General features: G+C 47.8%; 2 protein-coding genes across 2 annotated transcripts; one reads left to right on the plus strand and one right to left on the minus strand.

The window, feature by feature from the left end:
* Positions 1-7584: 7584 nt before the first annotated feature.
* On the minus strand, positions 7585-11785 carry LOC127783857 (uncharacterized). The gene is made up of 2 exons (XM_052311003.1): positions 11602-11785; positions 7585-8132 (listed from the first exon to the last, which is right to left on the minus strand). Exons 1-2 carry the CDS (start codon positions 11783-11785, stop codon positions 7585-7587), a joined length of 732 nt encoding a protein of 243 aa, XP_052166963.1.
* A 10525-nt stretch (positions 11786-22310) lies between these two features.
* LOC127784593 (ethylene-response factor C3-like) lies at positions 22311-23432 on the plus strand. The gene has a single exon (XM_052311926.1). The coding sequence runs from the start codon at positions 22373-22375 to the stop codon at positions 23075-23077; it is 705 nt and encodes a 234-aa protein (XP_052167886.1). The 5' UTR covers positions 22311-22372; the 3' UTR covers positions 23078-23432.
* Positions 23433-26874: the final 3442 nt, after the last annotated feature.

Below are 26874 nucleotides of genomic sequence, written 5' to 3' on the forward strand. Positions count from 1 at the left end.
ATATATATATAGTACCACTACGTACGTAGGATGATATCATCACATACATATACATGTATCGATCGATCGATTGATAATATACCTTTGCATTCGATATCTTGACTTGAGATGGGCCTCGATCTGTTCCGAACTTAATTTTACTTCCTTTCGACTTTTGGTCGATGAGAATTTTGACCACTAGCTATAGCTATCTGCATGTAGGTGTTTCTCGACCGGAACGTCCACCGCAAATATAATACTGCATCAGCATCAGCGAGCATCACTTCTATTGTACCTCTTCAATTCGATCTCTCTTTTTCATCTTTAATTAATCAATCAATCTTTTTTATACGAAACGTATTACTCCATTTAACAGTTTAAAAACATGTGAACAGAAATCGAACCTACATCTTGATTAGAAAGAAGATGACCTATATATTCACAAAACTATATAAGCTCCACCGTACGTATCACTGATACTTAATTTTAATTACTAGTATATACCAAACGACATACACACACTCGGATCCATTAGGTGAAAGCGATCGGCATTCCCTACTGCCTCTATATATATTTATATAAGAGTATCAGAATAAATATTTTATTCGCTCGAAACTATAAAGCTAAGGAAGCTAGCTAGCACGCGCGCGAATGCACTAATATTCGCACGTGCGAACAATTAAACATATACTTAATTAGCAGTACTAGGTAAACTAATTATTAATACTTCAATAATCGTCCATCAGATTAGGCCAATCGGATCCACGCACTACCTAGTACTTTATTACTATATTAGTAGGTTAATTTTTAATAATGATATTAGTAAGTTAATTAAAAGCAGAAGCTAATCGATACTCCCTCTGTTTTACTTTATAAGACGTTTAAGTTTGGCTAAGTTTGTAAAAAAATATACTAATATTTTTAACCCAAGATAAATTTATTATGAAAATATATTTAATTATTAATTTGATGAAACTTGTCAAAGATATGGGCCCGGGGGTATGCGAGGTGAGGGGAATCTACCTTCCCATCCTGCCACGTGTCCCTACAGCCTGGTCCTACCCCCGCATTCCGCGAATCGCAGGAGCGAGGGGGAGGGCCTCGGAGTGCCACATCATGCCCCTCGGGACCTTGCACCGCTTTGTCCCGAGGCCCTCGCCCAGCCGCCATTTGGCGGGGGAGCAAGCGAGGAGGGGGCCCAGGCTGAACCTCCTTTAATGCGCGCAGCACCCCAACTGCCCCCTGTCGCATTTAATGCAGTGGGGCAGACGTGCGGCGAGCCCGACTAGCGCGCGATGGTCAAGAATGACCGATCTGTGACCGGCCTGACGCCGGTCACGTCTGACTGGACGGATAACCGTGCTCCCACGTCGCATTTACTTCCGGCGGAGTGGAAGTAGGTATGACCCGTTCCATCGGAGGGTCATTCGAAGGGCGGCCACCACAAGTCTTCACCCATTAATGAGGGATTGACAGGGCTGTCCCCCGTGTTAGGCGAGGGACGACGCTGGGCCCCGCTCAAGGACAAGCCGTGGTTTACCTTCCAGGCGAAGGCATGGGTCGAGTTCCGGTCAAGGTAGGGCGGGTCCCTACCCAAGAGAAGAGTAGGTAGAGGCGGTGCATGTGGTATCCCCTTGAGGTATAAAAGGAGGACTTTGTCCACCGAGAAAGGGGACGACTCTCAGAAAACCTGAACTCGAGGAGGAGGGAAGTAAGAGCGTTCTCCGGAGTTTAGGAACCCTTGTAACTCTCAGTCTAAATCCCATACACAGGAGTAGGGTATTACGCTTCATAGCGGCCCGAACCCGTATAATTTTGTTGTGTGCGAGCTAGCTAGGAGCCTTGGGGACGGATACGCGATTTCCAGAGGCGAGCTATTTCCCCCGGCCGAACTCATGAAAGGGGGGTCTCACGATCTCCCGCTAGAGAGGATCACTCCTTGACAGTTGGCACGCCAGGTAGGGGGAAGTTGCGCGCTTTAAAGAGAAGTTGTTTCCTTCCACCCCAAGTTTCCCTCCGCCCTTGACGATCATGGTCGAGGTCCTGGAGGAGGAGGCGGTGGTGCACACCCCCACTCCGTCTCGGAGTGAGGATGCTAGCGAGAGCCGCGGCCCTCGTCACCGCCACCGCAACTCTCCAACTCTTCCCCGCCGCGATCCCTCGCGGAGGGAGGACCCCACCCGGTCGGGTGGTTCGGCCCTCTCCCCGCCCCCGGGCAGAGGGAGGCCACGACGCGTCGGGGCACGGCGCCGCCTCACTTACGGTGACGGCGGCTCGCCCCGAGGCGCGATTCATGCGGCGGGTGTCCTTCTGCGGTATCCCCCCGTGAACTCGGAGCCGGAGACCCTTGTCCAGCGCTGGTTGGACGACGTGGCCAACTTGGTCACCACTGCCCAGCGGTAGTGGGCCGCAGGCGGCTGACCCGCCGTCACCGGTACGTCGCATACCCCCATTGCCCTCTCCTCGTCAGTGAGGAGGAGGGACCGTCGATCGGCCACGGCCTCGAGGCAGTCCACGGCTCCAACATCGTCGGGGGCCTCGGGAAGTCGGAGGGTTCCCGACGGTCTCTACGGGGAGCAGGACGCTCGAATCAATATCGAGCGACGCCGGAACGAGCGCCGAGCCCGCATGGGGGAAGGCGCCTCCTCATCTGGAGTGCGCGTTCCTCCTCACGAAGCGGTCCTCCCACCACGCTCACCCCTGGAGGGACTGGTTGTAGGGCCTTCGTTGCGAGTCTCCGGAATGTCCGGTGGCCCAAGAAGTTTCGCCCTAACCTCACGGAGAAGTATGATGGTAGCATCAATCCCTCCGAGTTCTTCCAGATCTACACCACGATCATCGTGGTGGCAGGGGGCGACGACCGGGTCATGGCGAATTACTTCCCTATGGCCCTCAAGGGTCAGGCGCGCGGCTGGCTGATGACCCAGCCCCCCGACTCCATCCACTCCTGGGAGGACCTGTGCCAGTAGTTCGTCACGAACTTCCAGGGCACATACCCCCGCCAAGGAGAAGAGGCGGACCTGCACGCTGTGCAGCGGAAGGACGACGAGTCCCTCCGCTCGTACATACAGCGCTTCTGCTAGGTCCGCAACACTATTCCATGCATTCCGGCCCATGCGGTCGTTTATGCGTTTCGGAATGGCATGTGGCATAACCGTATGCTAGAGAAGATCGCCTCTAAGAAGCCCAAGACCACCACCGAGCTCTTCGAGCTAGCGGACAAGGTGGCTCGGTAGGAGGAGGCGTGGGCCTGGAACTCCCCCGGCACCGGTGCGGCGGCTGCGGCTACCCTCGAGTCTGTTCCCCGCTCTAAGCGGTGAGATAGGAGGGGCAAAAGGAAACTGGCCCGCTCCAATGACGAGGGCCACGTCCTTGCGGCTGATGGGCCCTCACAGGCCCCGCGCAAGGGAAAGGCCACCGGCGACAAGCCGAGCTCCACTGCTCCATCCGGCGAGGGCCGGTCGGCAGACAAGTGGTGCTCGGTGCACAACACTTATCGGCACAGTCTCGCCGACTGCCGCTCGGTCAAGAATTTGGCCGAGCGGTTCCGGAAAGCCGATGAGGAGAAGTGGCAATGTCGACGAGAGGGCAAAGCCCCCACGACCCCAGCCGATGACCGGCGAGGGGAGACCAAGAAGAAGGCCCCCGCCGATGATGGCGATGACAGCGAGGATCTAGAGTTCCAGATACCTCAGGGAGCCGTCACCACGCTCGATGGGGGGGGGGGCTTGCGCTCACACCTCCCGCCGAGGCTTCAAGGCCATGAGGCGAGAGCTTATGGCCGCTGTCCCAACCCACGAAGCGGCTCGGAAGGCGCGCTGGTCGGAGGTGAAGCTCACCTTTCACCAGAGCGACCATCCGATAGTGCTCGCTCGAGGAGGGAAGTTGGCCCTCGTGGTCTCCCCGACCATTCATAACGTCAGGATGAAGCGCGTCCTGGTTAACGGGGGGCCCAGCCTGAGCATCATCTCCCCGGCCGCCTTCAACACGCTCAAGGCCCCAGGGATGAAGCTCCAGCCGTTGCTGCTGATCATCGGCGTGACTCCGAGACACACGTGGCCCCTCGGCCATGTTGAACTCCCGGTAATCGTCGGCGACTCCACCAACTTCCGTATCAAGCGAATTGACTTCAATGTGGCGGACCTCAATCTGTCCTACAACGCGGTTCTGGGTAGACCTGCGTTGGTGAAGTTCATGGCCGCCACCCACTACGCCTACCTCCAGATGAAAATGTCGGGCCCTAGTGGCCCTATCACCGTCTTTGGCGATGTCAAAGTCGTCCTCGCCTGCGCGGAGCAGCGCGCCGACAACCTAGCGGTGGTCACGGAGCCACAGGCCCCGGAGGCCTCCGCGTCCCGCGCCTCCAAGAAGCGCCTCACCTCGGCTGACGAGGTGCCTGTCTAGGAGATCCCCCTTGGCGATGATCCGTCCAAGACCGCCAAAATTGGCGGGACCCTGGACGCCAAATATGAAAGCGCGCTCGTCTCCTTCTTGCAGGCAAACTCCGACGTCTTTGCATGGAAGCCGTCGGACATGCCCGGGGTCCCCAGGGAGGTGATCGAGCACCGCCTCGTCGTGTGGCCGGATGCGCGACCCGTCCGGCAAAAAGTACAGCGTCAAGCCCCGGAGCGGCAGGCCTTCATCCAAGAGGAGGTGGCGCGGCTCCTGGAGGCTGGCTTCATCCACGAGGTTATCCATCCGGAGTGGCTGGTGAACCGGTGGTCGTCTCGAAGACCAACGGCAAGCTCCGGATGTGCATCGACTACACGGACCTCTACAAGGCATGCCCTAAGGATCCCTTCCCTTTACCACACATAGATCAGATAGTCGACTCCACTGCGGGGTGCGACCTTTTGTGTTTTCTAGATGCCTACTCTGGGTATCACCAGATCCGCATGGCTAGGGAAGATGAGGAAAAATCTGCCTTCATTACTCCTGTGAGCACCTTTTGTTATACAACTATGCCTTTTGGGTTAAAGAATGCAGGCCCTACTTTTCAGCGTATGACTCGTATTACTTTGAGTAATCAGATAGGGCGCAATATAGAGGCGTATGTCGATGATCTGGTGGTAAAGACGTGCCAGCAGGACACGTTGTTGCAGGATTTGACCGAGACTTTCGACAGTCATAGGTCCACACGCGTGAAGCTGAACCCCGACAAGTGTGTGTTCGATGTGCCGACGGGCAAACTCCTCGGTTTTCTAGTCTCCTCCCGAGGCATAGAAGCTAATCCCGAGAAAATATGCGCGATAGAGAGGATGCGCCCCCCAGCAAGCTTAGGGATGTGCAGTGCGTCACTGGATGCATGGCCGCCCTAAGTCGATTTATATCAAGGCTGGGAGAGAGAGCGTTGCCCCTATTCAAGCTCCTCAAGCGCCCCGGGCCGTTTGTGTGGACGGAGGAAGCGGAGCAAGCTCTCAATCAGCTGAAAGCTTACCTCACCTCCCCCCCATCTTGGTAGCCCCGGGGCCGGAGGAACCGTTGCTGCTCTACTTTGCCGCGACCTCCCATGCGGTGAGTGCCGCCCTAGTAGTCGAGCGCGACGAGAGCGGACCGGAGGCCCCCTTGACTCGCGATGGCCCTTCGTCCCCCGAAGGCCCGGTGCCCGAAGTCCCCAACCCCCGGGAGGACCCCGAGGCCCCCGTGGGAGGAGGGGGGGCTTTGGCGAGTGGTCCCGAGGCCCATGGTCCTGACATGACTCGAGACCCCCCCCCGGGCCCCTGAGCAAGGGCGCCCAGATCATCTGCCCCTGACAACAAGGATCGGCACCACCGAAAGGTGCAGCGGCCCGTCTACTTTGTCAGCGAGGCACTCCGAGACGCGAAGACCCGATACCCACAGGCCCAGAAAATGCTTTATGCAATCTTAATGGCCTCAAGGAAATTGCACCACTACTTCCAAGCGCATCGGGTTTCCGTAGTGACATCCTACCCTTTCGGCCAAATCTTGCACAACCGAGAGGGTACTGGTCGGGTCGTAAAGTGGGCCATCGAGCTTGCTGAGTTCGACCTGCGTTTCGAACCACGGCATGCGATCAAAAGCCAGGTCCTAGCTGACTTCGTCACGGAGTGGACCCCAGTGGACGACCCTGTTACGTCCAACGTTCCCTCCCTTCCCGGAGATGGAGAGGACCCAAACGCTGACATTCGCGTCGGGCACTGGGTTATGCATTTCGACGGCTCCCTCAACCTTCAAGGTGCAGGTGCCGGAGTCACGCTGACTTCGCCAAGCGGGGACGTCCTCATACGTCTTTCGGCTCGACTTCCGAGCCACAAACAATATGGCGGAATACGAAGGACTCCTCGCGGGGTTGAGGGTGGCGGCCGGAATGGGTATCCGCCGTCTCCTGGTCCTAGGCGACTCCCAGCTGGTTGTGAACCAAGTATCCAAAGAGTACCAGTGCACCGACCCACAAATGGACGCATATGTCTGCGAAGTGTGGCACATGGAACGTCACTTCGATGGACTCGAGCTCTGGCACGTGGCCCGACGCGACAACACAGTCGCTGATGAGTTGTCGCGTGTCGCGTCAGCACGGGCCCCACTCCCCCTGGGACCTTCGAGGAAAGACTCGCGCAGCCGTCGGCGCGACTAAACCCCCCGAGGGACCCCGACACCACGCCCTCCGCCCTGACCCTTGACGACCCACGGGCCCCGGGGCCTGAGGGGGTCGACCCCGACCCCCCTCGTCAGGTCGTTTGGATGACTGACATCCAGGCGTATCTTGACAAAAATACTCTTCCTGAGGATCGCGCAGAAGCTGAGAAGCTCGCGTGCATCTCCAAGCGGGACGTGCTCGTAGAAGGGACCCTGTACCGGCGTGCCGCCAATGGGATACTCTTGAAGTGTATTTCTCGGGAGCAAGGCATCGAGCTCATAGCCGACGCCCATCAGGGTGAGTGTGGGGCCTATTCGGCCTCACGCACTTTGGTCGGTAAAGCCTTCCGACAAGGTTTTTACTAGCCGACTACGTTGCAAGACGCCCAAGAATGGGTCCGGCGGTGCAAGGCATGCCAGTTCCACGCCAAGCAAGCCTACTAGCCGGCCCAAGCATTGCATGTCATCCCACTCTCTTGACCTTTCGCGGTCTTGGGGCTAGACATCCTCGGACCATTCAAAGCGGCTCGAGGCGGGTATCAGCACCTGTACGTCGCCATCGAGAAGTTCACCAAGTGGCCTGAAGCTTACCCGGTCGTCAAGATCGACAAGCATTCCGCCCTCAAGTTCATCAGGGGCATCACATCCCGGTTCGGAGTGCCCAACCGTATCATTACAGATAACAGCACCCAGTTCACCAGTGAGCTGTTTGGCAACTATTGCGACGACCTCCTCCTCCAGCCTCTCCAGATCTGCCGCCAGCCCGTCCAGCCGGAGCGCGAGTGCCGGCTGTGTGGGCGGGAGCTTACTATCCCGGCGTACGGAGATGCCAACTCGGTGCCCCGCGCGCTCCAGCTGATCGACGGCATCGGAGAGCTGCCCGGGTCTGATCTCGTTGGTAAGGCAGAGGGCCAGGATCTCCCCAACCTGGTCTTGCACCAGGCGCTCTAGGTCGGCAAGAGTGCTCTGAGCTGCGGTAAGCTGGCTCACCAACTCCACGCCGCCGGGCTACCCGCCTGCCGCCAGGTCCTTCTCCCGGGCCTCCAGCTCAGAAGCCCTCGCTGCCATCGCCGCGCGCTCGGCATGAGCACTCTCCAGATGCCGAGCCTCGCGCCCGGCGACGGCCTCCTCGCGTTTCGCGAGTTGCTCGCCCAGCCGGCGCTCCGCCACCTCACGGCGGTTCACCTCGGCTTCGTGCTCGGTGAGTACGGCGTCCCGTTCCCGGCACGCCTCTTCCCGGAGCCGTAGCTCCTCCGCGCGACGGGCCGCCGAAGCTTTCGCGGTGACGGTGGTCCGGTCACGCTCGGCTGCGGCCTCCTCACGAAGGCGAAGGGAGGCCTCCGCCTCCGCCGCCGTTCTCTCGTGAGTGGCCAAGGTGGACTCCCGCTGATCTAGCAGACGCGCTCGCTCCTCCAGCGCCTGAGCCCGCCCTTCCAGCTCCTGGGCTCGCTGCGCCTGCTCCTGGCTGTGCGCGTCCTGCGCGCTGGTTCCGGTTGAGGACCTCGATTGCCGACGAATCGTGGCCTCAAACTCCTGCGCGAAGCGGGCGCGCTCATCTAAGGCCCAGAAATTTAACCCAAATTTCAGACTATTTTGCGTATTAAATCCCTGCCCAAGACCAGCCAGGGTACACAAAACGACAAGTAATATACAGTTCCAAACGTAAATAAAGCGTAAAATACTTACAGAAGAGGCACTTAGTCCTCACACCGAAACAGAACGACAGCAGCGGAAAAAGGCGATCCTAGCGGGGCTTCAGCTCCACTCCACAGGCAAAACTCAACTGGGGTCTGAGCCTTGGTCCTCTAACTCCATCTTCAGCTCAGAAGCACTACACTTCTGAAAAGGGGGAATAATAGCAAGACTGAGTACAACCACCGTACTCAGCAAGCCACACCAACAATGCAGACGTGCAAAGGGATACAAGAACGGTTTGTGGCTATTTGCATAAAGGCGGTTGTAAAACATTTTATTGAGAAAACGGTAAAACGGTTGAGTAATTAAAGTAACATTAAATCTCCACTGATCAACGCTACACCACGTTGAACAGGCCCAACCAACCCACCTGAACTACAGTGCATTGGGTCGATTTATTAGGTGTGAGACTAATCACGGTGAATCTGGTCGACCGCCCATAACCGCGGGCACGGCTATTCGAATAGTTTTACTCTGATCAGAGGTGTACAACCGTACCCACAAGACACAGCCCCACGACACGTTCCGTGCGCCGACATGCCACCACGACATACCGGAAAGAGGTTGTGACAGGACTCTTCGCATAACCCCTTCTGGCCAAGCACACCACACCTCAGGTTTCACCCCCGTCCCCAGCGGGCAACGGGCAGTCCCCTCTCGTGCCTAGGTGAATTCGGAAGCGACAGAGGCCGTCGCAGGGCCCGCCCCGCTCCATCACGCCCACCCTTGCCTGGATGCGTCGACTAGAGGAAAGCTACACTACAAGCCCAGCCGTTGCCCACGCTGACTTGTGGTAAGTACAATAAGTTCTTCCATGGCATCCCGCGAACCGGTCCTTAACTGCCATGGGTGCGACCAGCAAAACCATGCACCCACAGCCCACCATTCAGTCGCATTTTAGTTGGATAATTACGACCATGAAGCATGGCCAGATGTCTCGAGCACGCAGCTCATTCTGATACTAAAAGGTCTAATACTGTAATTATCCCATCAACTGAGCTAGTGGTAATTAAGCATGGCTAAGCATATAGTTCTAGCTAGGTCACATAAGTAACATGAGCTAGTCGATTTATTACCCCCGGTTGACAAAGGACAGATATCAAGTAAACATGGCACAGCGAGCAGATAGGTAATACCCGGATCCCATGTAATTAGCAAAACATGCATATTTATTTGCAAACAGTAAAACATTTGTAAATTGGGATCAACATGCTCAAGGGGAATGTGTGACTTGCCTTGCTTCTTCAAACAATCTTCCGAACTCTTATCCTTGCGACCGCGATCTTCCGAAACGACGGATTCTACACGCAGGCATGCAAAACGAGGAAAAACTCTAATAAAAACCAAGGAAACAGCACATAAAAAGTAAACAAACATGTAGAGCTTAATTTTAGATGAATTTTACAAGTTGAATGGCTCAATTCGGAGTTCGAATGAATTAGATATGAATTTTAGAAGTTTTGAGCCATTTAAATGAATTTCTAGAATTATTAACGAATTATTGTGCAATTGTTAATTATTTTATCAAAGGAAAAGGCTCCTGCCGGCGTCATCAAAGGGCAGCGGCGCCGACAGGCAGGCCCCACACGACAGCGGGCAAGGGAGTGGTCCACCGTGGACCGGGACCACGGGGTGGTCCACCGCCGGTCCACGGGAACCGACGGCCCAGATCAGCCCGAGCTGATCGGGCGGCCACGGGGTGGCGCGGCTGAGCACGGGCATGGCTCAGGCCGGCCCGGCCGAGCGACGGCTCACGGCGGCGCGGCCTCCTGCGACGACAACTGACGCACGCGGGAAAGCGGCGGCGCGGCGCGGCAAGGGTATCCGGGCGGCATAGGCGAGCGGGGCGGTGACAAGCCAGCCGGCCGACCTAACGGCGGCGGCGCACGGCCCGGTGGTCGCCGGCGGCGGCCACCGGCGCGGCAGCACACACGGGAGACAGAGGAGGGAGGCAAAGAGGGAGAGGAGGAGCTCAGCAAGGACACGACGACGAGGGGCGGGGAAAGGCGGGGGAGCTCGGCGTCGGCACTCCTCGGGACGAAGGCGGAACGGCGGCCCGGCGGCGTAGGGTGGAGGTGGCTTGGGATGCACGGTGGAAGTGTGGTTGCGGCGATTAAATGGGGAAACGGAGCGGAGGCCGGGGTGCGGCGAGGCACGGAGAAGCCGACGGTGCAAACGGCGCGGCGCGGCAGCGGCTAGGGCGGCGGCTAGAGGTGGCCGGAGCTCGCCGGGGACCGATGGAGAGAGGGAGCACGGTGGAGTGGTGGTTCGCGTGGTGGAAGGGGAGGAAGAAACAGCGGCCGAGCGTGCCCTTGAGGTGGCAAAGCCAGCGGTGGCGGCGGAGCAGTGCGGCGGCGACCCTAGCGACGGGAAACGGCGGCCAGAGTTCGCCGGAGTGTGGCGGCGCGCGGGAGCGGCGTGGGGAGAGCGAGGGAGAGAGTGCCGGGCTCGGGGAACAAGGGGAAATGGACGAGGGGAGCACGGGGGTGCTTTTTATGGGCTCGGGAAGGCGGGATCGAGGCCGAACGTGGCGGAATCGGCCGACGAAGTGGGGCGCCGACGTGGGGTGGTGGAGGGGTTAACCGGCGCCGATTTTCGCGGGGAGAGTGGGGGGAAAGGTGGAGGAGGTGGAGGGGATTGATTTCACGCGCTCGTGGGGCGGGGTGGAGCGCGGGAGCCGCGGCGTCATGGGGCGAAACCGGCGGCCATGGCGGCAGTTGGGGCGACGGGAAGTTGGGGAAGAAGATGACAGGTGGGGCCTCGGGTCCCACCTGTCGGGGAGAGAGAGAGGGGAAAACGGGCGAGGGAGGTAAAGCAGACTTGAGGGAGAGAGAGAGCCGAACGGGCCGAGGGAGGAGGCCGGCCCGAGAGGGAGAGAAAAGGGGCGCGCGGGCCGCGGGAGAGAAGGAAGACTTGGGCCGAAAATTGCCCAAAGAGAGGAAGGGGGATTTTAATTGTTTTTCTCTTTATTTAGTTGGTTAAAATGAACTTGGTGCTTTTAAAATTATTTCTTGAGCTCTGAAAATTCACGGAAAAATCCGGAGGGTATTTTAGGGCACAAAGAGTATTACAAAATATTCTCAACCAATGACTTTTAAAGGAAATTTTAATTTCCTCCATAATTCCACTTGATTAAATTGGTTTAACTTTTATTTAATTTCTAGAAAATGCATTATTAAATGATTTTTAATCCCGAACGAAAATCGGGGCGTGACAGGATGCTTGAGGCAATCAGTGCTGCCTGCCGCTCTTTCTCCGTCTCCCGCATGACAGAGTCCAGCGTCTCCTCGTGCGCCTAGATTTCAGCCAGTTGGGCTTGGCGCATTTTGCGTCCCACCTTCACCATGTCGTCCACGGCGCGGCACCCCTCGTCAACCCACGCGCGGTCCGCAGTGAGCTGTGCCCACTCTGCCTCCAAGGCCGCCCGCTCTTCCACCAGGGCTTGAACTTGGGCGTTGAGCCCCTCCCGGACGGTGGAATCGGCGGCGGTGAGCACCTGCAGGAGCATCTCCATACTTCCCGGAGTCGGAGAAGAAAAAGTTGCGGTCCGCCCCTGGGACGACATAGTGCTGCTGGATCCCCCGCGAGACTGAGGGCTGCTCTCAGCCCCTTCCTGCGCGGCCAGCCCCGAGGGCGCCCAGGTGCAAGGGGGAGCGGTTGTTCCTCTCGCCCCCCGCTTCGGGCCCATGAGCAGATTCGGCCTTGGCCTTAGGCTCGGGCCCGCCCCCAGTTTCGGCCTCGGCCTCAGGCTCAGGGCTTGTAGTGTAGCTTTTCTCTAGCTGACGCATCCAGGCAAGGGTGGGCGTGATGGAGTTTGGATGGGCCCTGCGACGGCCTATGCGGCTTCCGGATTCACCTAGGCACGAGAGGGGACTGCCCGTCGCCCGCTGGGGACGGGGGTGAAACCTGAGGTGTGGTGTGCTTGGCTAGAGGGGGTTATGCGAAGGGTCCTGTCACGGCCTCTTTCCGGTATGTCGTGGTGGCATGTCGGCGCACAGAAACGTGTCGTGGGGCTGTGTCCTGTGGGTACAGTTGTACACCTCTGATCAGAGTAAAACTATTCGAATAGCCGTGCCCGCGGTTATGGGCGATCAACCAGATTCACCGTGATTAGACTCACCCTAATTTAGTCTATTGAAATTGGATAGTATAGGTGGATGCTTGGGCCTGTCGCAACGTGGTATAGCGTTGGACAGTGGATGATTAATATTGATTAATTATTACGACTATTTTCTTCTTTAAACTTCTATTTATAAATGCTCGCTTTATGCAAATGAACCACTCTAGCTCCTTTGATAATTCCCTGCATCATACCCGTATTCCGGTATGACTTGCTGAGTACAGTGGGTAGTACTCAGTCTTGCTCTATTTTTCCCAACCCCAGAGTACGAGTATGTGTCAGATGGAGGTTTCTCCGAGAAGTAGGCTTCGTCCGTGCCGTCGAGGATGCCTGTGGAGTGGTGTTCCCGCTGCAGATCTAGTCAAGGCTTAGCTCCTGTTGTCTTTCGTTTTTCTGCTGCATTTATGTAAGACTTTTATGATGTTTGTAAGACGTGGATCTGAATGTCAACATTGTCGTTTGTGTACCCCGGCCGGTCCTGGACGGGGATTTTAATGCACATTCTACTTGGAATTCTATTCGGGAATTTCTGGGCGTGACACGCCACGGGATCGATCTTGGAGAGGCGCGATGCGGCGGCGGAAGTAGTCGCCAAAGATCATCGCCCCTGTGAGGCCCAGGCTTCGCAGGCCCCTGAGGTGATCCTGCACTACGTCGTACTCCTCGCCCAGCTCCGAAACCGCCAGCCATGCGGCGGATCGTTCGGGAGGGCCGGTGGGGAGCCAAAGTCGCGGGTGGTCCGGCAGCGTGGTGTAGAACCAGTCCTTCTTCTAGTCCTCCCATTTCTTGCGGAGATGACTCTCAATGTATTACCCCGCCGTGCCTGGCCGGGGCTGGAAGTAGCATCCCCCCACCCCCGCACCTTGCAGCAGCTGCGGGACGAAGAAAGACTGGAACAACCGCATCATCGGCCGCACCCCGACGAACTTCTCGCACAGATGCGCGAAGATGGCCAGCGTCATCACGGCGTTGGGTGCGAGATGCAAGGCATGGATTTCGTAGAAATCCAAAACCTCGTGGAAGAATCCGGAGAATGGCGGGATCAACCCCGCCATGGCAAAGGATAGGAGGTGCACGGATCGCTCTGGGTACCGCGGCCGCGGCTGTGACTCCCCCGCCCTCACAGCAGCGCCTTCCAGCATGATCTTGCGAGGGAGACTAAGGTGCCTATCCGCCGTAATGCGTGATGCCGGAAGCACAGCGTCGCCAGCATCTTGGGCCATGATGACTGGCGGAGAAACGACGAGGGGCTTGGCGTGCGGAGTAGCGTGGAGTGGCAAGAATGTAAGGGCTTAGGGAGCGAGTGTGCGGGTGAGCAGTTGGCGAAAGGAAGGAGGCAATGTCCCCGCCTCCGTATCCTTTTATCCCTGCCTCGCCCGCGCTCGCCTCCTCGTTTCACGCCCTCACGGTTGCCCCCACGATTCTCGCGCCTGCAGTTGCCTCATCGTTTCCCGCGACCACTCATCACGACGCCCACTGAATCAGCGCCCCGCATTTAGTGTTCCTGTCAGCGGCACACTCGGCGTAGGGCGTGCGACGTTCACGGGCGCAATCTGGGCAAACTGCCACCAGTACTGCCGCATGCGAGGCGGGCGAGGGAGTCGAGGTGTGGTCCAACCGACCCTCTGATTTTCACGCCTTAAGCACGTCGTTATCAGCGCGGTTAGTGACGGTCAAATCGCCGTTGTTGTTGATACGCCAACCTGGCCACTCGGCGGCATCCGCTTATATTCCCCGCCGGGCCCACAACCCCAGCTTGGGAAGTCGTGAGGCGCCACATCAGACCGACCTCAGGAGGCAAACGTCCGATGTGGTGCCAGGGGCTACTGTCGGAGATATGGGCCCGGGGGTATGCGAGGTGAGGGGAATCTACCTTCCCATCCTGCCACATGTCCCTACAGCCTGGTCCTACCCCCGCATTCCGCGAATCGCAGGAGCGACCGGGGGAGGCCTCACGGTGCCACGTCATGCCCCTCGGGCCCTTGCACCGCTTTGCCCCGAGGCCCTCGCCCAGCCGCCATTTGGCGGGGGGGGGGGAGCAAGTGAGGAGGGGGCCCAGGCTGAACCTCCTTTAATGCACGTAGCGCCCCAACTGCCCCCTGTCGCATTTAATGCAGTGGGGCAGACGTGCGGCGAGCCCGACTGGCGCACGATGGTCAAGAATGACTGAGCTGTGACCGGCCTGACGCCGGTCACGTCTGACTGGACGGACAACCGTGCTCCCACGTCTGCTTCCGGCGGAGTGGAAGTAGGTATGACCCGTCCCATCGGAGGGTCATTCGGAGGGCGGCCACCACAAGTCTTCACCCATTAATGAGGGATTGACAGGGCTGTCCTTTGTGTCAGGCGAGGGACGGCGCTGGGCCCCGCTCAAGGACAAGCTGTGGTTTAGCTTCCAGGTGAAGGCACGGGTCGAGTTCCGGTCAAGGTAGGGCGGGTCCCCACCCGAGAGAAGAGTAGGTAGAGACGGTGCATGTGGTATCTCTTAAGGTATAAAAGGAGGACTTTGCCCACCGAGAAAGGGGACGACTCTCAGAAAATCTGAACTCGAGGAGGAGGGAAGTAAGAGCGTTCTCCGAAGTTTAGGAACCCTTGTAACTCTCAGTCTAAATCCCATACACAGGAGTAGGGTATTACGCTTCATAGCGGCCCGAACCTGTATAATTTCATTGTGTGCGAGCTAGCTAGGAGCCTTGGGGACGGATACGCGATTTCCAGAGGCGAGCTTTTTCCCCCGGCCGAACTCATGAAAGGGGGGTCTCACGATCTCCCGCTAGAGAGGATCACTCCTCGACAAAACTAATTTAGTATTATAAATAATACTATATTTGTCTATAAACTTAGTCAAACTTAAAACAATTTGACTTTGATCAAACTCAAAATGTCTTATAACCTGAAACGGAGGGAGTAGATGATTGCATAACTCCAGTAGTGAAGCACTCCATCCGTCCAAAAAAGTACTCAACGTAGAAGGGGTAATAAAGGTTAGTTCAGATTCACTTTATTAGTAGGGGTCACATTTCCTCTTAGTTAAGTTTTTTTTTTTTTTGACGGAGGGAGTACAGTATATGCATGAGAATAAGCGAGCTACTAGCTATGCAGTATGGTTGCTGGTTGATCCCCCAGGTCTGCATATATATATATATATATATATATTAATATTATATACTACATTTGTGGGAGATTAGTAGATAAATTAATTGATGATTGGAATAAATAGGTAAGCTCATTATCGATCGGCATGATCAAATAATCTTGCGACAGAAGCCCACTGCTTATGGGCCGCACTTGGGCTTAGCCTCCAAAGACGATTATTCCCGGCCCAAAGTAGCTAGTAGTGTCGTCTCTGCTTAGCAAAGCTTATTGCTATATGCACATATATAGTATCATGGAGTATATATAAATCTTGTTGAATTAATCGTGGAGTGGTACTTGTTTTTTTTACATATATACAATATTTTTAAATGGCACGATATATTTTTGATCATGACTCGCCATCTCCGCACCAACTACTGCCAGTATATACTTGTAGTATATTGTACCATAAAAGTTCTCTATCTTTGAATGCCGCTAGGTGATGACTCCACCATCACATCAATAGTATATTCCAAAATCTTGATACGTAGGGACTGTTTAGTTCGTGAAAAGAAAAATTTTTTGGTGTCACATCGGATGTTTGAACGGATGTCAAGGGCTTTTCGGACACGAATGAGAAAAATAATTTCATAACTCGCCTGGAAATCGCGAGATGAATCTTTTAAGCCTAATTAATCCGTCATTAGCATATGTGGGTTACTGTAGCACTTATGGCTAATCATGGATTAATTAGACTCAAAAGATTCGTCTCGCGATTTTTTCCCTAATTGTGCAATTAATTTTTTTCATTCATCTATATTTAATACTTCATGCATGTGCTCAAAAATTCAATATGATGTTTTTTTGGAAAAAAAATCTAGAGAACTAAACAGGGCCGTAACTACTCCTTTTTACTACTGATTAACAATAGAGGAGGGTTCCTATTAATTTGTTCCGAGTAATGGGTGTTTTATGTTGTAGTTGTTTGGTGTGGCTAGTGTTTTCGATTTTCCTGATTATACAGTTTTCTAGTGATTTTATTTATGCGTACGTACGGTTCATTTAAAAAACGATAGGAGAGTGAGCGCCGATATAACGATCGAGTTGAGGGAGATAAAGATGGTGACAGTGATATATCGATCGCGACATGCCAATATACTATTATATACCACTTTCTCCGTTTCATATTATAAGATTTTATATCATTGTACGCGCGCATATATATATACACACACATATAGATATACACATATATATATACGTACACACACATATATACATATACATATATACATATATATATATATATATATATATATATATATATATATATATATATATATATATATATATATATATATATGAATCTAGATTAACATATATATGAATATAAGTAATGCTAAAAAGTCTTATAACCTAAAACGGATGTAGTAATTTTTTTCAAAATGCATGACACCGTTTACTTTCCGTACTATGTTGGACCATTTGTTTTATTTAAAAGAATTAATATAAATATATAAAAAAAAGTGTAAGTTAAAGCTTATATTTTATTTGATGATAAAACAAGTCACAATAAAATAAATAATATTTGTATATTTTTTTAAAAAAAAGTAAAGCAAATGATCAAATATTATGCGAAAAGATAAAGTCGTTATATATTTTGAAATAAAAAAAGTATTAGTACATCATTTTCCTAATAATAATTATGCATCCTCAGCTCGGCTCTCGCTCATTATTGTTAGATAGCTGAGCTTCCGGCTGCCGGCTATAAGTTACGTAGCATCCCCGAAATTTCAAGCAAGCTGCTTAGTATCTACATGTACGTACTCGATCGATCTAGCTACGTACCTGAGTGTATATATGCTTGCTAGCTACTCGTAAGTACTCCGTAATTAATTATCTGTGTATGAGGCGCCGGGCGGCCGTTCGATATATGGACCTGGACACAAAAACGTCCATGTCCATCCCCATCGATCTCCTGATCGATCGAGTGCCGCCGCCATGGCCATGGTTGTGAATTAAGGAAGCTTCCGCTCCGCTTGCTCCTCCTTTCCGATCCCATCCCCTTTCCCATCCACCAGCCGGCCGGGACCCATTCATTTGCATGCATATATTGTCTCACTTCAGCCTAAAATATATAATATGCACTTATATTAATTAATAAATTGCATTAATCTAAATCGAATTAAACAGGGATATATATGAATATATAAGATAGATATAGATATATAGATGAGATAGATAGATATAGAGTAGATATAGATGAGATAGAAGATAAGAAGAGAGAGAGGAGATAGAGAGAGATATAATAAGAATATAGATATATAGTAATATAAGATATAGATTATTATATATATATATAATAAATATATATATATAGATATATATATATTATATATAAATAATATATAATATGCTCCTACTACATCACCAGTTTTCCAATTAAATATTCCACACTCACACCAGACTTAACCGTCTGTACCTACCTAGCTAATCGATTGATATATATGGCCCTAAAATACAACGTCGAATCTTTTCTGTAATACTATGTGTACAAAAATCCACCAATGCTGTCATATTATAAAGATCTTTTTTTAAAAAAAACTAATTTACACACATCGTTTTCATACATCAAATTAAATATTTTAATCTTAGAAAAATCTAGATGATTGAAAATATAAGCATGCTTAAAATTAAGTTCTTTTAGGACATTGGTCCACTGTTTTTGTACTATCTGCTTAAGAAATTACATTAATTTCTTTATCACAAATTTTATCTTATATATATGCTCCTACCATATAGAAGTACTATATAATCAACCACTTCACCATTTTTCCAATTAAATATTCCACACTCACACCATACTCCCTCGTGGTCCAGATTTATTATCCTATGTGGTGTCAAATCCTCACCTAAATTGGTTTTTTAAGGGCCCTTTTGATTTAGAGAAAATATAGGAATTTTGGAGAATTCTAATCCTATAGAAAATTTTCCTATGAAGCCCTTTAACACAAAGGATTGAATCATATTCTATCCTTTAAAATTTCTATGGAATGGACAATCCTATAGAGATTTTGGAGAAAATTTAGCAATAGCTCCAACCTCTTGGAAACTTTTCTTTGAGTTGATCTATCTCTCTCATCCGATTCCTGTGTTTTTTCTGCAGTTCAATCAAAGAGTCATTGCTGTGTTTTTCCTACGTTTTGCAGTACTATGTTTTGCCCTTAGGATGGATGGAATCTCTTAACAGTATCTACCTACACACTCCATCCTAGAATAAGTTTGTTTTTAGCTCTTTATATTTATTCTAAAATAAGTTAATTTTTAGTAATTATTACATTAGAGTTTGTGAAAACATGGTACGAATGTAGGGAGTAGATAAATAGAAAATAATTTTAGTGATATTTGATAAAAAAAACAGGTATTTTAGCTTTTTTTTTTACTTTGTATTGGTACGTGTAAGGTGAGTGAAAAGTAAATCTATTTTAAAACAGATAGAGTAGCTAATAAGTGAATCCAGGTAAACCTAGCTAAACAGCTAAACATGTGTATATGTGTGTGTCTATGTCAACGTTACTTTCAAGCACAACATCGACGTCGACAGCAGAGAATTAGAAGAAATTTTGAAACACACTGACACATGGATAACTGCATATTTAGATTTCAATTCACAGTTTCAAAATTGGTTATATAGCATCAAAAGTTCACGTTTTTTGTTTTATAACACCGAAAGTTACCGGTTCACTTTAATAGCACCCAAAGTTCACCATGTTCCCATTTTTAGCACTTCCGTCAATTTTTCGGTCCGTCTTGATCGTTATTGATCCAGCCACACACACGATATGATATTTCTACCCCTCATTGACATGCATTATACTTGTACTTGTGAGGGATAAAAACGTCATATCGTGTGTGTGGCTGGATCAACAACGATCAAGACGGACAGAAAACGATCGAGAATTGACGGAAGTGTTAAAAATAGAAACATGGTGAACTTTGGGTGCTATTAAAGTGAACCGGTAACTTTCGGTGCTATAAAACCAAAAACGTGAACTTTCGATGCTATATAACCAATTTTGCCATAATATAAACTTGTAAATTTTTTTTCTTTTATCTCTTATAATGTCCGTTGCAACGCACGAAATTTTAGCTAGTATTGTCAACCTCGATACCCCAACCCATCAATATATATGTTGTAAAACAATCTTCTAACCTTTGCTAGCCTGGACTTTCAACCTCAATGCTTGCACCAACCAATCTATTGTCAAATGGCCTTACTAACTAAGATTGTTTGACCCTAAACCAAGCTAGCCTACCTTTTCAACCTTGATACTTGGCGCTGCCCTCGCTCCCCGTAGCTTTGGCCACACCTACCTTACTTTCGTTGTAAAGGTGTGGCCCTCCACTGTAGTTGGATAGTTGAGCTATAGGAATGCTTTCTTGGTCGTTCCTCCTCGTAGTACAATTTATCCAATCTTTTCTCAACCCATGGATATCATTTACAGTATGCTATACTCTAACTCATAATTAAATCAATGGTTTAGACCGCTTCAATGAGTGTTGATAATACTAGTGGTGGAATATTACCGGTAGAGACCGCCGTAAAAGTACTCTACCCTAGAAAAAGCATTTACCGAAATAACGGGAAAACAATCTTTTTCAATAAAATTAAGGGCGTCATGCACGCATTGGAAGTTGAAACTCAACTTCAAAATTTTATAGGCCCAAGCTGAATTTCAATTTCAAAAGTCAATACCACAATACATAGAGGACCTTTTTTCGAGTAACTGAACGGTGGCTTGAATGGAATCCTACATATCTATAAAGTTTATCTCCACTAATAAGTTTAGTTATAATGTTATTTCTCTCTTCTCTCATTAAGCTACGTCATCTCAATTGTTGCTTACCCTTGGTGAGTGATATATTTGGTGAGTGATATATGGTCCAAGTTATCTTCCTTTTTTTATCTTCTCTTATAAAGTCATGCTATCACCTTAGTATTGTCATTGGATAATTAATCTATATTACATTTTTTTTCTTTTCCATTTCTCATTGAGTGATGTTGCCTTAATTTTGTTTTTGAACGATAAATACATATATGATTTAAATTGTTATAAACCATATCATCATCCTAATTGAGCGTTTTCTTCTGACTTATACGAGAATGAGAGCAAGATAATATATTATAGACGTTATATTAGTAGCAAGCATATATATATATATATATATATATATATATATATATATATATATATATATATATATATATATATATATATATATATATATATATATATATATATATATATATATATAGACACACAGAGAGAACTGTTCCCAATTTGATGACAATTAATTAAGGATTAATTAATACTATTCGATATCACAAGGATTATGTACCCGGCTGTGCATAGGCGCGCGGGAAGCAGCATTCCTCGATCCTTCCTCCTGTGAATTGATTTAACTAGAAGTTTATCTAGTTATTATTATCAATATATATTAACTGCATTTGTAGGTACATGAACAATGAATTTATATCGTGCAGGGACAGTCGAGACAGACTTGGTCATATATGGATATCGCGCAGGAGGTTGTATTTAGGAGTAGCAGTAGCAGGCATCATCAGTGATGCATGCATTGCACCTGCCTCCTCTCATCCTGAGGTTAACTAACTTTTGTTTCTCCTGCTGCCTTCCTGGAAGCAACATTTAAAGTCACATATTTTTTGGATCAGCTACTACTTTATGTGTGAACATATATAAACACAATTATCCCTCTCCTTTCTTCAAGAAATTAATTAATATAGAAGCTGGATTATTCAGACATATCGGTTGCGCAATGCACATTAATTTATTTTTTTTCTTTCAAATAAATAGCTAGGAGTATATATGTACGATATGTATATACGCTAATATGATTGTTTGTTGTGGTAATTAAAAGCTAGATATGCTCTCTCCGTTTTAAAATATAGCAATCTAGAATCGGATGATAGTATACTAACTACAAATTTGAATAGGGGTTTAATTAGATTCGTAGTTTTAGGATGAGTCCAATCCAATTCTAAATTGTTATATCCCAAGATTGAGGGAGTATTAATTAGCAAAGATGAACCATTGCTAATAATGGACATCCTCCCTCCCCTATTGGATAATTATTATAAGAGATTGAAGGGTCCAAAATTTATAGGTAATGATACAAGTAATGATGTTTATTGACCCCCTGAACCTTGAATCTATTTTAGGAAATACAGTAAGTTATCATAGGGCTTGTTGTTTTGAAAATAATGGAAGAGTGCAATATAGTTTTTTTGGGTTTTCAAACGGTATGGTATTGTAAAAAGCTTTTTTATGTACGAAACTATTTTTAAATCTATTTGTTTTACTTTATTACCGAGAATAATTTGTATCCTGAAAATCATTGATGAGAAAAAGAAACCGTCACTGACTACTCCAGAGAAGAAGTTGAGGTGGGTGCAGAGGATGAAGGACGTAAGGGTGGATTGTCGTATGTCGCCGCCCTACGTCAGCGAAGAGTGGGGTGGGTCCCACACTCACGTGCCCCTGGCTTCCTTCCTTCCTTCCTTCCTTCCATGCTTGCTTGCCTGCCTTATCTGCGTCTTGAATTGCATCCATCCCCTCCCAACCCCAAGGCCTCTAATACTGCCTCTGCCTGGATGGCTGGAGGTGGGTCCCACTGTAGACTAGTCAATCCATCCATCCATCCGCCCACAGTAGAAGTGAGTACTAGCATTGTTTATTATTTATTTTTGGAAAGATAGCATCGCGCCGCGCCTATAAAAAGCGCGCGATGCCACATGGCCGCATTCAAAGTTTCGGCTCCTCTGTTTCCTTTCCTACTACAGTAGAGTAGCTCCATTTCCATTTGAGTTTTGATTTTTGAGGATATATGATGCAGCCACCGTACACGTACAGCAACAGCTACCACCATATCCATAGCAGCTTGCCGCCGGAGATGAGCGACCGCGACGTCGACATGCACATCCTCACCGCTCTCATGGCCGACATGGCCGATTCGTCATCCTCCTCCTCCTCCTCATCATCATCCGACGACTCCGACATGCGAGCATCAGCAGCAGCAGCTGAGCCTGAGCACCGGAGGAGCCCTGCACCGCCGCCGCCACCGAGGCAGCAGCAGTTGATCGGGGTGCGGAAGCGTCCATGGGGCAAGTTCGCCGCCGAGATCCGCGACTCCACCCGCAAGGGCGCTCGCGTGTGGCTGGGCACCTTCGACAGCCCAGAGGCCGCCGCCATGGCCTACGACCAAGCCGCCTTCTCCGTCCGGGGCGCCTCCGCCGTCCTCAACTTCCCCCTCCACCGCGTCCAGGAGTCGCTCCAGGCACTCGCCCTCGGCGCCGCCGGAGGATCGCCGGTACTCGCCCTCAAGCGCCGCCACTCCATCCGCAAGCGCCGCAAGCCTACCAAGCACATGCTGCTCATGCAACAACAACAACAAGAGCCGACGGTGGTGGAGCTGGAGGACCTCGGTGCCGACTACCTGGAGGAGCTCCTCCGCCTATCCGAGTCCTCCTCCTCCTCTTCTTCCTCCATCTCCAACTTCACCACTACACCAAATCGTCATTGCCAATGCTAGCTACTCACGATCGATCAACTTGTCTTCTTCTTGTTGTTGTTGTATACTCGCGCGATCGATCTAGCTTCTCATGTTCAGTAATCAGTAGAGGATTATATATATGTTTTTTCTTACCATTAGATAGAGGAGTAGATAGATGGATGGGCAGACAAAATCAAGCTCCACGCCATTCATATATACTCTTATATATATATATATATATATATATCCATCCATCACTTGGAGATCCATCAAGCATATCGATACCAGTGCATGGATGGTTGTTTAATTTTTGTTCAAATTAAGGTTTCAGATATCTAATACCCGCCCCCATGCATGGAACCAACAAGTTGTATATATGCTTGCTTTATATATATATTGCCACTGATTAGTGATTAATCTCAGTGGTCGGAGGCAGATTCTTATATCTTACTACATACGTTTCACTGGACTTATATATATTTATGTTGCGCTAATGCACACGTACGTGAAATTATGTTGGGCTTTTTCTTGCAATTAATCAAACGATCGATCGACCAAAATCGATACTATATACGTACGGCAAGGCAATCACACCGGCGGCCGCAAATTAGCAAAGGCAAAACCTCCAAAGCAAGCTAGGCGGCGGAGAAAAATCGATCATATCCAAGATTTCATACACATTGACGCCCCAGTACGTAACATTCGCACGCACGCACGCGTGTGCAATGTTTGTGGAAAAACTACCACTACTAATTACTCCCTCATTTCTTAAATATTTGACGTCGTTAACTTTTTTAAACATGTTTGACTGTTCGTCTTATTTAAAAACTTTTGTGAAATGTGTAAAACTATATGTATAAATAAAAGTATATTTAACAATAAATCAAATGATAGGAAAAGAATTAACAATTACTTAAATTTTTTGAATAAGACGAACGGTCAAATATTTTTAAAAAAGTCAACGGCGTCAAACATTTTGGGATGGAGGTAGTATATGTATATAGTTTAGAGTATATATATATATATATATATATATATATATATATATATATATATATATATATATATATATATATATATATATATATATATATATATATAAAATCTTTCGTGTATACTATATTATTGTTATTCACGCACGGTTGCAGGCAGGCAGGAGGACGCAGTCTGGTCAGTGCGCCGCTTAATTGGTCCATTCATGGCCGGGTCAGCACAGGCTAACTAGAGTAGTATATATATACAACAAATTAAGATTTATATAAAATAATAGTAATGCCCCCCACCTCCCCGGCCCATGTGTTTTCAGCCTCTGTACGTTTGACTATAAACACAGGATCCACATATATGCATGTTGCACGATAACCATGCGCTGCACAAAAGCCAATTTCAAATCATCACTTCAACGCTGTATGTTGTGCTGTTGTGTTGCATTCCTGACACAGTTAACTTTTAATATAACTAGCCCGTGCATTTACGCGGGCAAGTTTTTTCTAATAGAACACATTAGGTGACGCCTCCGTTGTTCATCGGCATTTTACTTTGATAATTTTACCAAGATATTTTTTTGGTTTTAAAATATATAATATTTAATACATATGTATAAATAATTATATATGATCTCTTTATTATATAGAAAGAAGTTCGATTCAGTTTGTTTGGAAAACGTGTCTAACAAATCAAGTGTAAATTAGAAATAAGTTGTTTTGTCATTTTTTAATAGAATATTTACTTGCTTTTTTTAACAAATTCTAAAGAACTATTATTGTTAATAAATATGTTTTATTTGTACCATCAAGTAGTTCTCCTTCTAGTCGGTTTAAGTTGATGCAAGTTGTTACATACTTATATATAAATTAATAAAGACATATCATATACCTCGCTTCCTTGTGATTTGTGTGATCTATACTATATTTTTCAAAAGAACATACCTAGTTAGGATGAATCCAAAATTTTCAATTTAATAGTAACAAATATAACTTTTCAATGAACTATATACTGCGAACCTTTGTGCGGTTTATATGTGTAATATATAGGAAAGATGTAGGGCTATTAATGTCTAAGCATTTTAAAATTATTACGAAAATGGAACATGCGATGGTTGGTCCAATTTTAGTGAATGCAAGAACCATTTTTTTTGTGAACTTATTATGTTTTCTCTAAATAGTTCAATTGAGTCCCTTTCGACATATTCTATTACTTGCTTTATTTTATATTTTATACCAGTTCAAAATATAGGCTTCATGGATCTTTAAATCTTTGGTTTAATTATAAATAGAACAATATTTAGATTAGAAATAAAATGTGTAGCTTTGAATTTATGCATGTTTTAATATTATTTATTATTTCTCACTATATAAACAGGAATGGGTAGAGTGGAGAGCTCAAGCCGAGAAGGAATGGGACGAGTAATGTCGTGTTGTGCGTATGTGTGGGGGAGGGCGAAGTGGAGGGGTGGTTTTTTCGATTTTATCTAAATGATTTAAGTGAAACCGATGAACCATTATTTTCTCACATTTTCTGTTATTTTATCTAATGTTTAAGACATAACACATCATGGCTTACGATTTTCCTAAAAGTATATATGATGGATCTACCCATTTAAGTGGAAACTGATGGTCAGAAGGCATTTTTAGGAAGTTTAATGGACTTTTAGTTTGTAATATATACATCTAATCTAATATTCTAAAATATCGATTTGGTCTGCCAATTTAAATGAAAATCAACATTGGTATTTACGTAAATTTATAGAGTAAAATATTTTATATCTTTAAATAATAGAAAAACCTATTTTAAATATAATCAATTTTACCAAGTACGTATGGTTTTTGCTTATTGATTTTATAGTAATTCTGTGCGTGGTTTTTTTTCTTGTTTCTTCCATGTACGTACGTAACAGAGTAACGAAATAATTAGTTTCTTTAAAATAAAATACATCTAATCTAATGACCTACCTAAAATGTCGGGTCCACCAATTTAAGTGAAAATATAATCTAATGGTCTAAAATATTGGATCCACCAATTTAAGTGAAAATCGACGGTCAGATTAGATAGAGCCATGTGGCGGCCTAGGAGCGTTTGTAGGAGTCTCACGTGGCGGCTTGAGAGCGTTTGTAGGAAGTTTAATGGACTTTTATTATATAATAGATGATTAACAATTCATCGTATTAAAATATATATACACCATCCGTTCCAAAATAAATTTATTTAATTTTTTTATGATCCATATTTTTTATTGTTATTGAATGATAAAACATAAATAGTAATTTATGTGTGCCTTATTTTCTTTTTAGTTTTTTCATAATTTTGTAAATAAGACGAACGGTCAAAGACTCCCACAAATAAACTTAATTTGGGACGGAGGGTGCACTCCACTCCACTCCATACATGCATGGATGAGTAATGGTATAGTAGTAGTTGATCAAAATATCTAGTACTCCAGTATCTAAGAGGAAGGATAATAGTAAAGCTCTGTTCATACTATTAGCCCAACTTAAAACCAACATATATAATAGATTAGTTATAAAGTTGGCTACATTTTTCTTCTTATCTCTCTATCTCTTACTTATACATTTAATGTATTAGTATTAGGTCCTATTTCTTTCAGCTTGGGATTATTATAATCTAGATTATTGAGTCAGATTAATATAAACTAGATTGTTATAATCTGTAGTAGAATAAGCGGTTAGTTGTTTTTTTTCTAGATTATTAGAGCCTAGATTATTGGGTTTGCAAGTCTAAAGAGGGAGTGGGGTGGCATGGTGGGTATTTTCTCACCCAATAATCTGAAAAAAGCTCACCTAAATGAGCTTATCAGATTATAATAAGCTAGGCTCCAG

The sequence above is a fragment of the Oryza glaberrima genome, chromosome 9 (genome assembly GCF_000147395.1).
Source record: "Oryza glaberrima chromosome 9, OglaRS2, whole genome shotgun sequence".
Taxonomy (NCBI): Eukaryota; Viridiplantae; Streptophyta; class Magnoliopsida; order Poales; family Poaceae; genus Oryza; species Oryza glaberrima.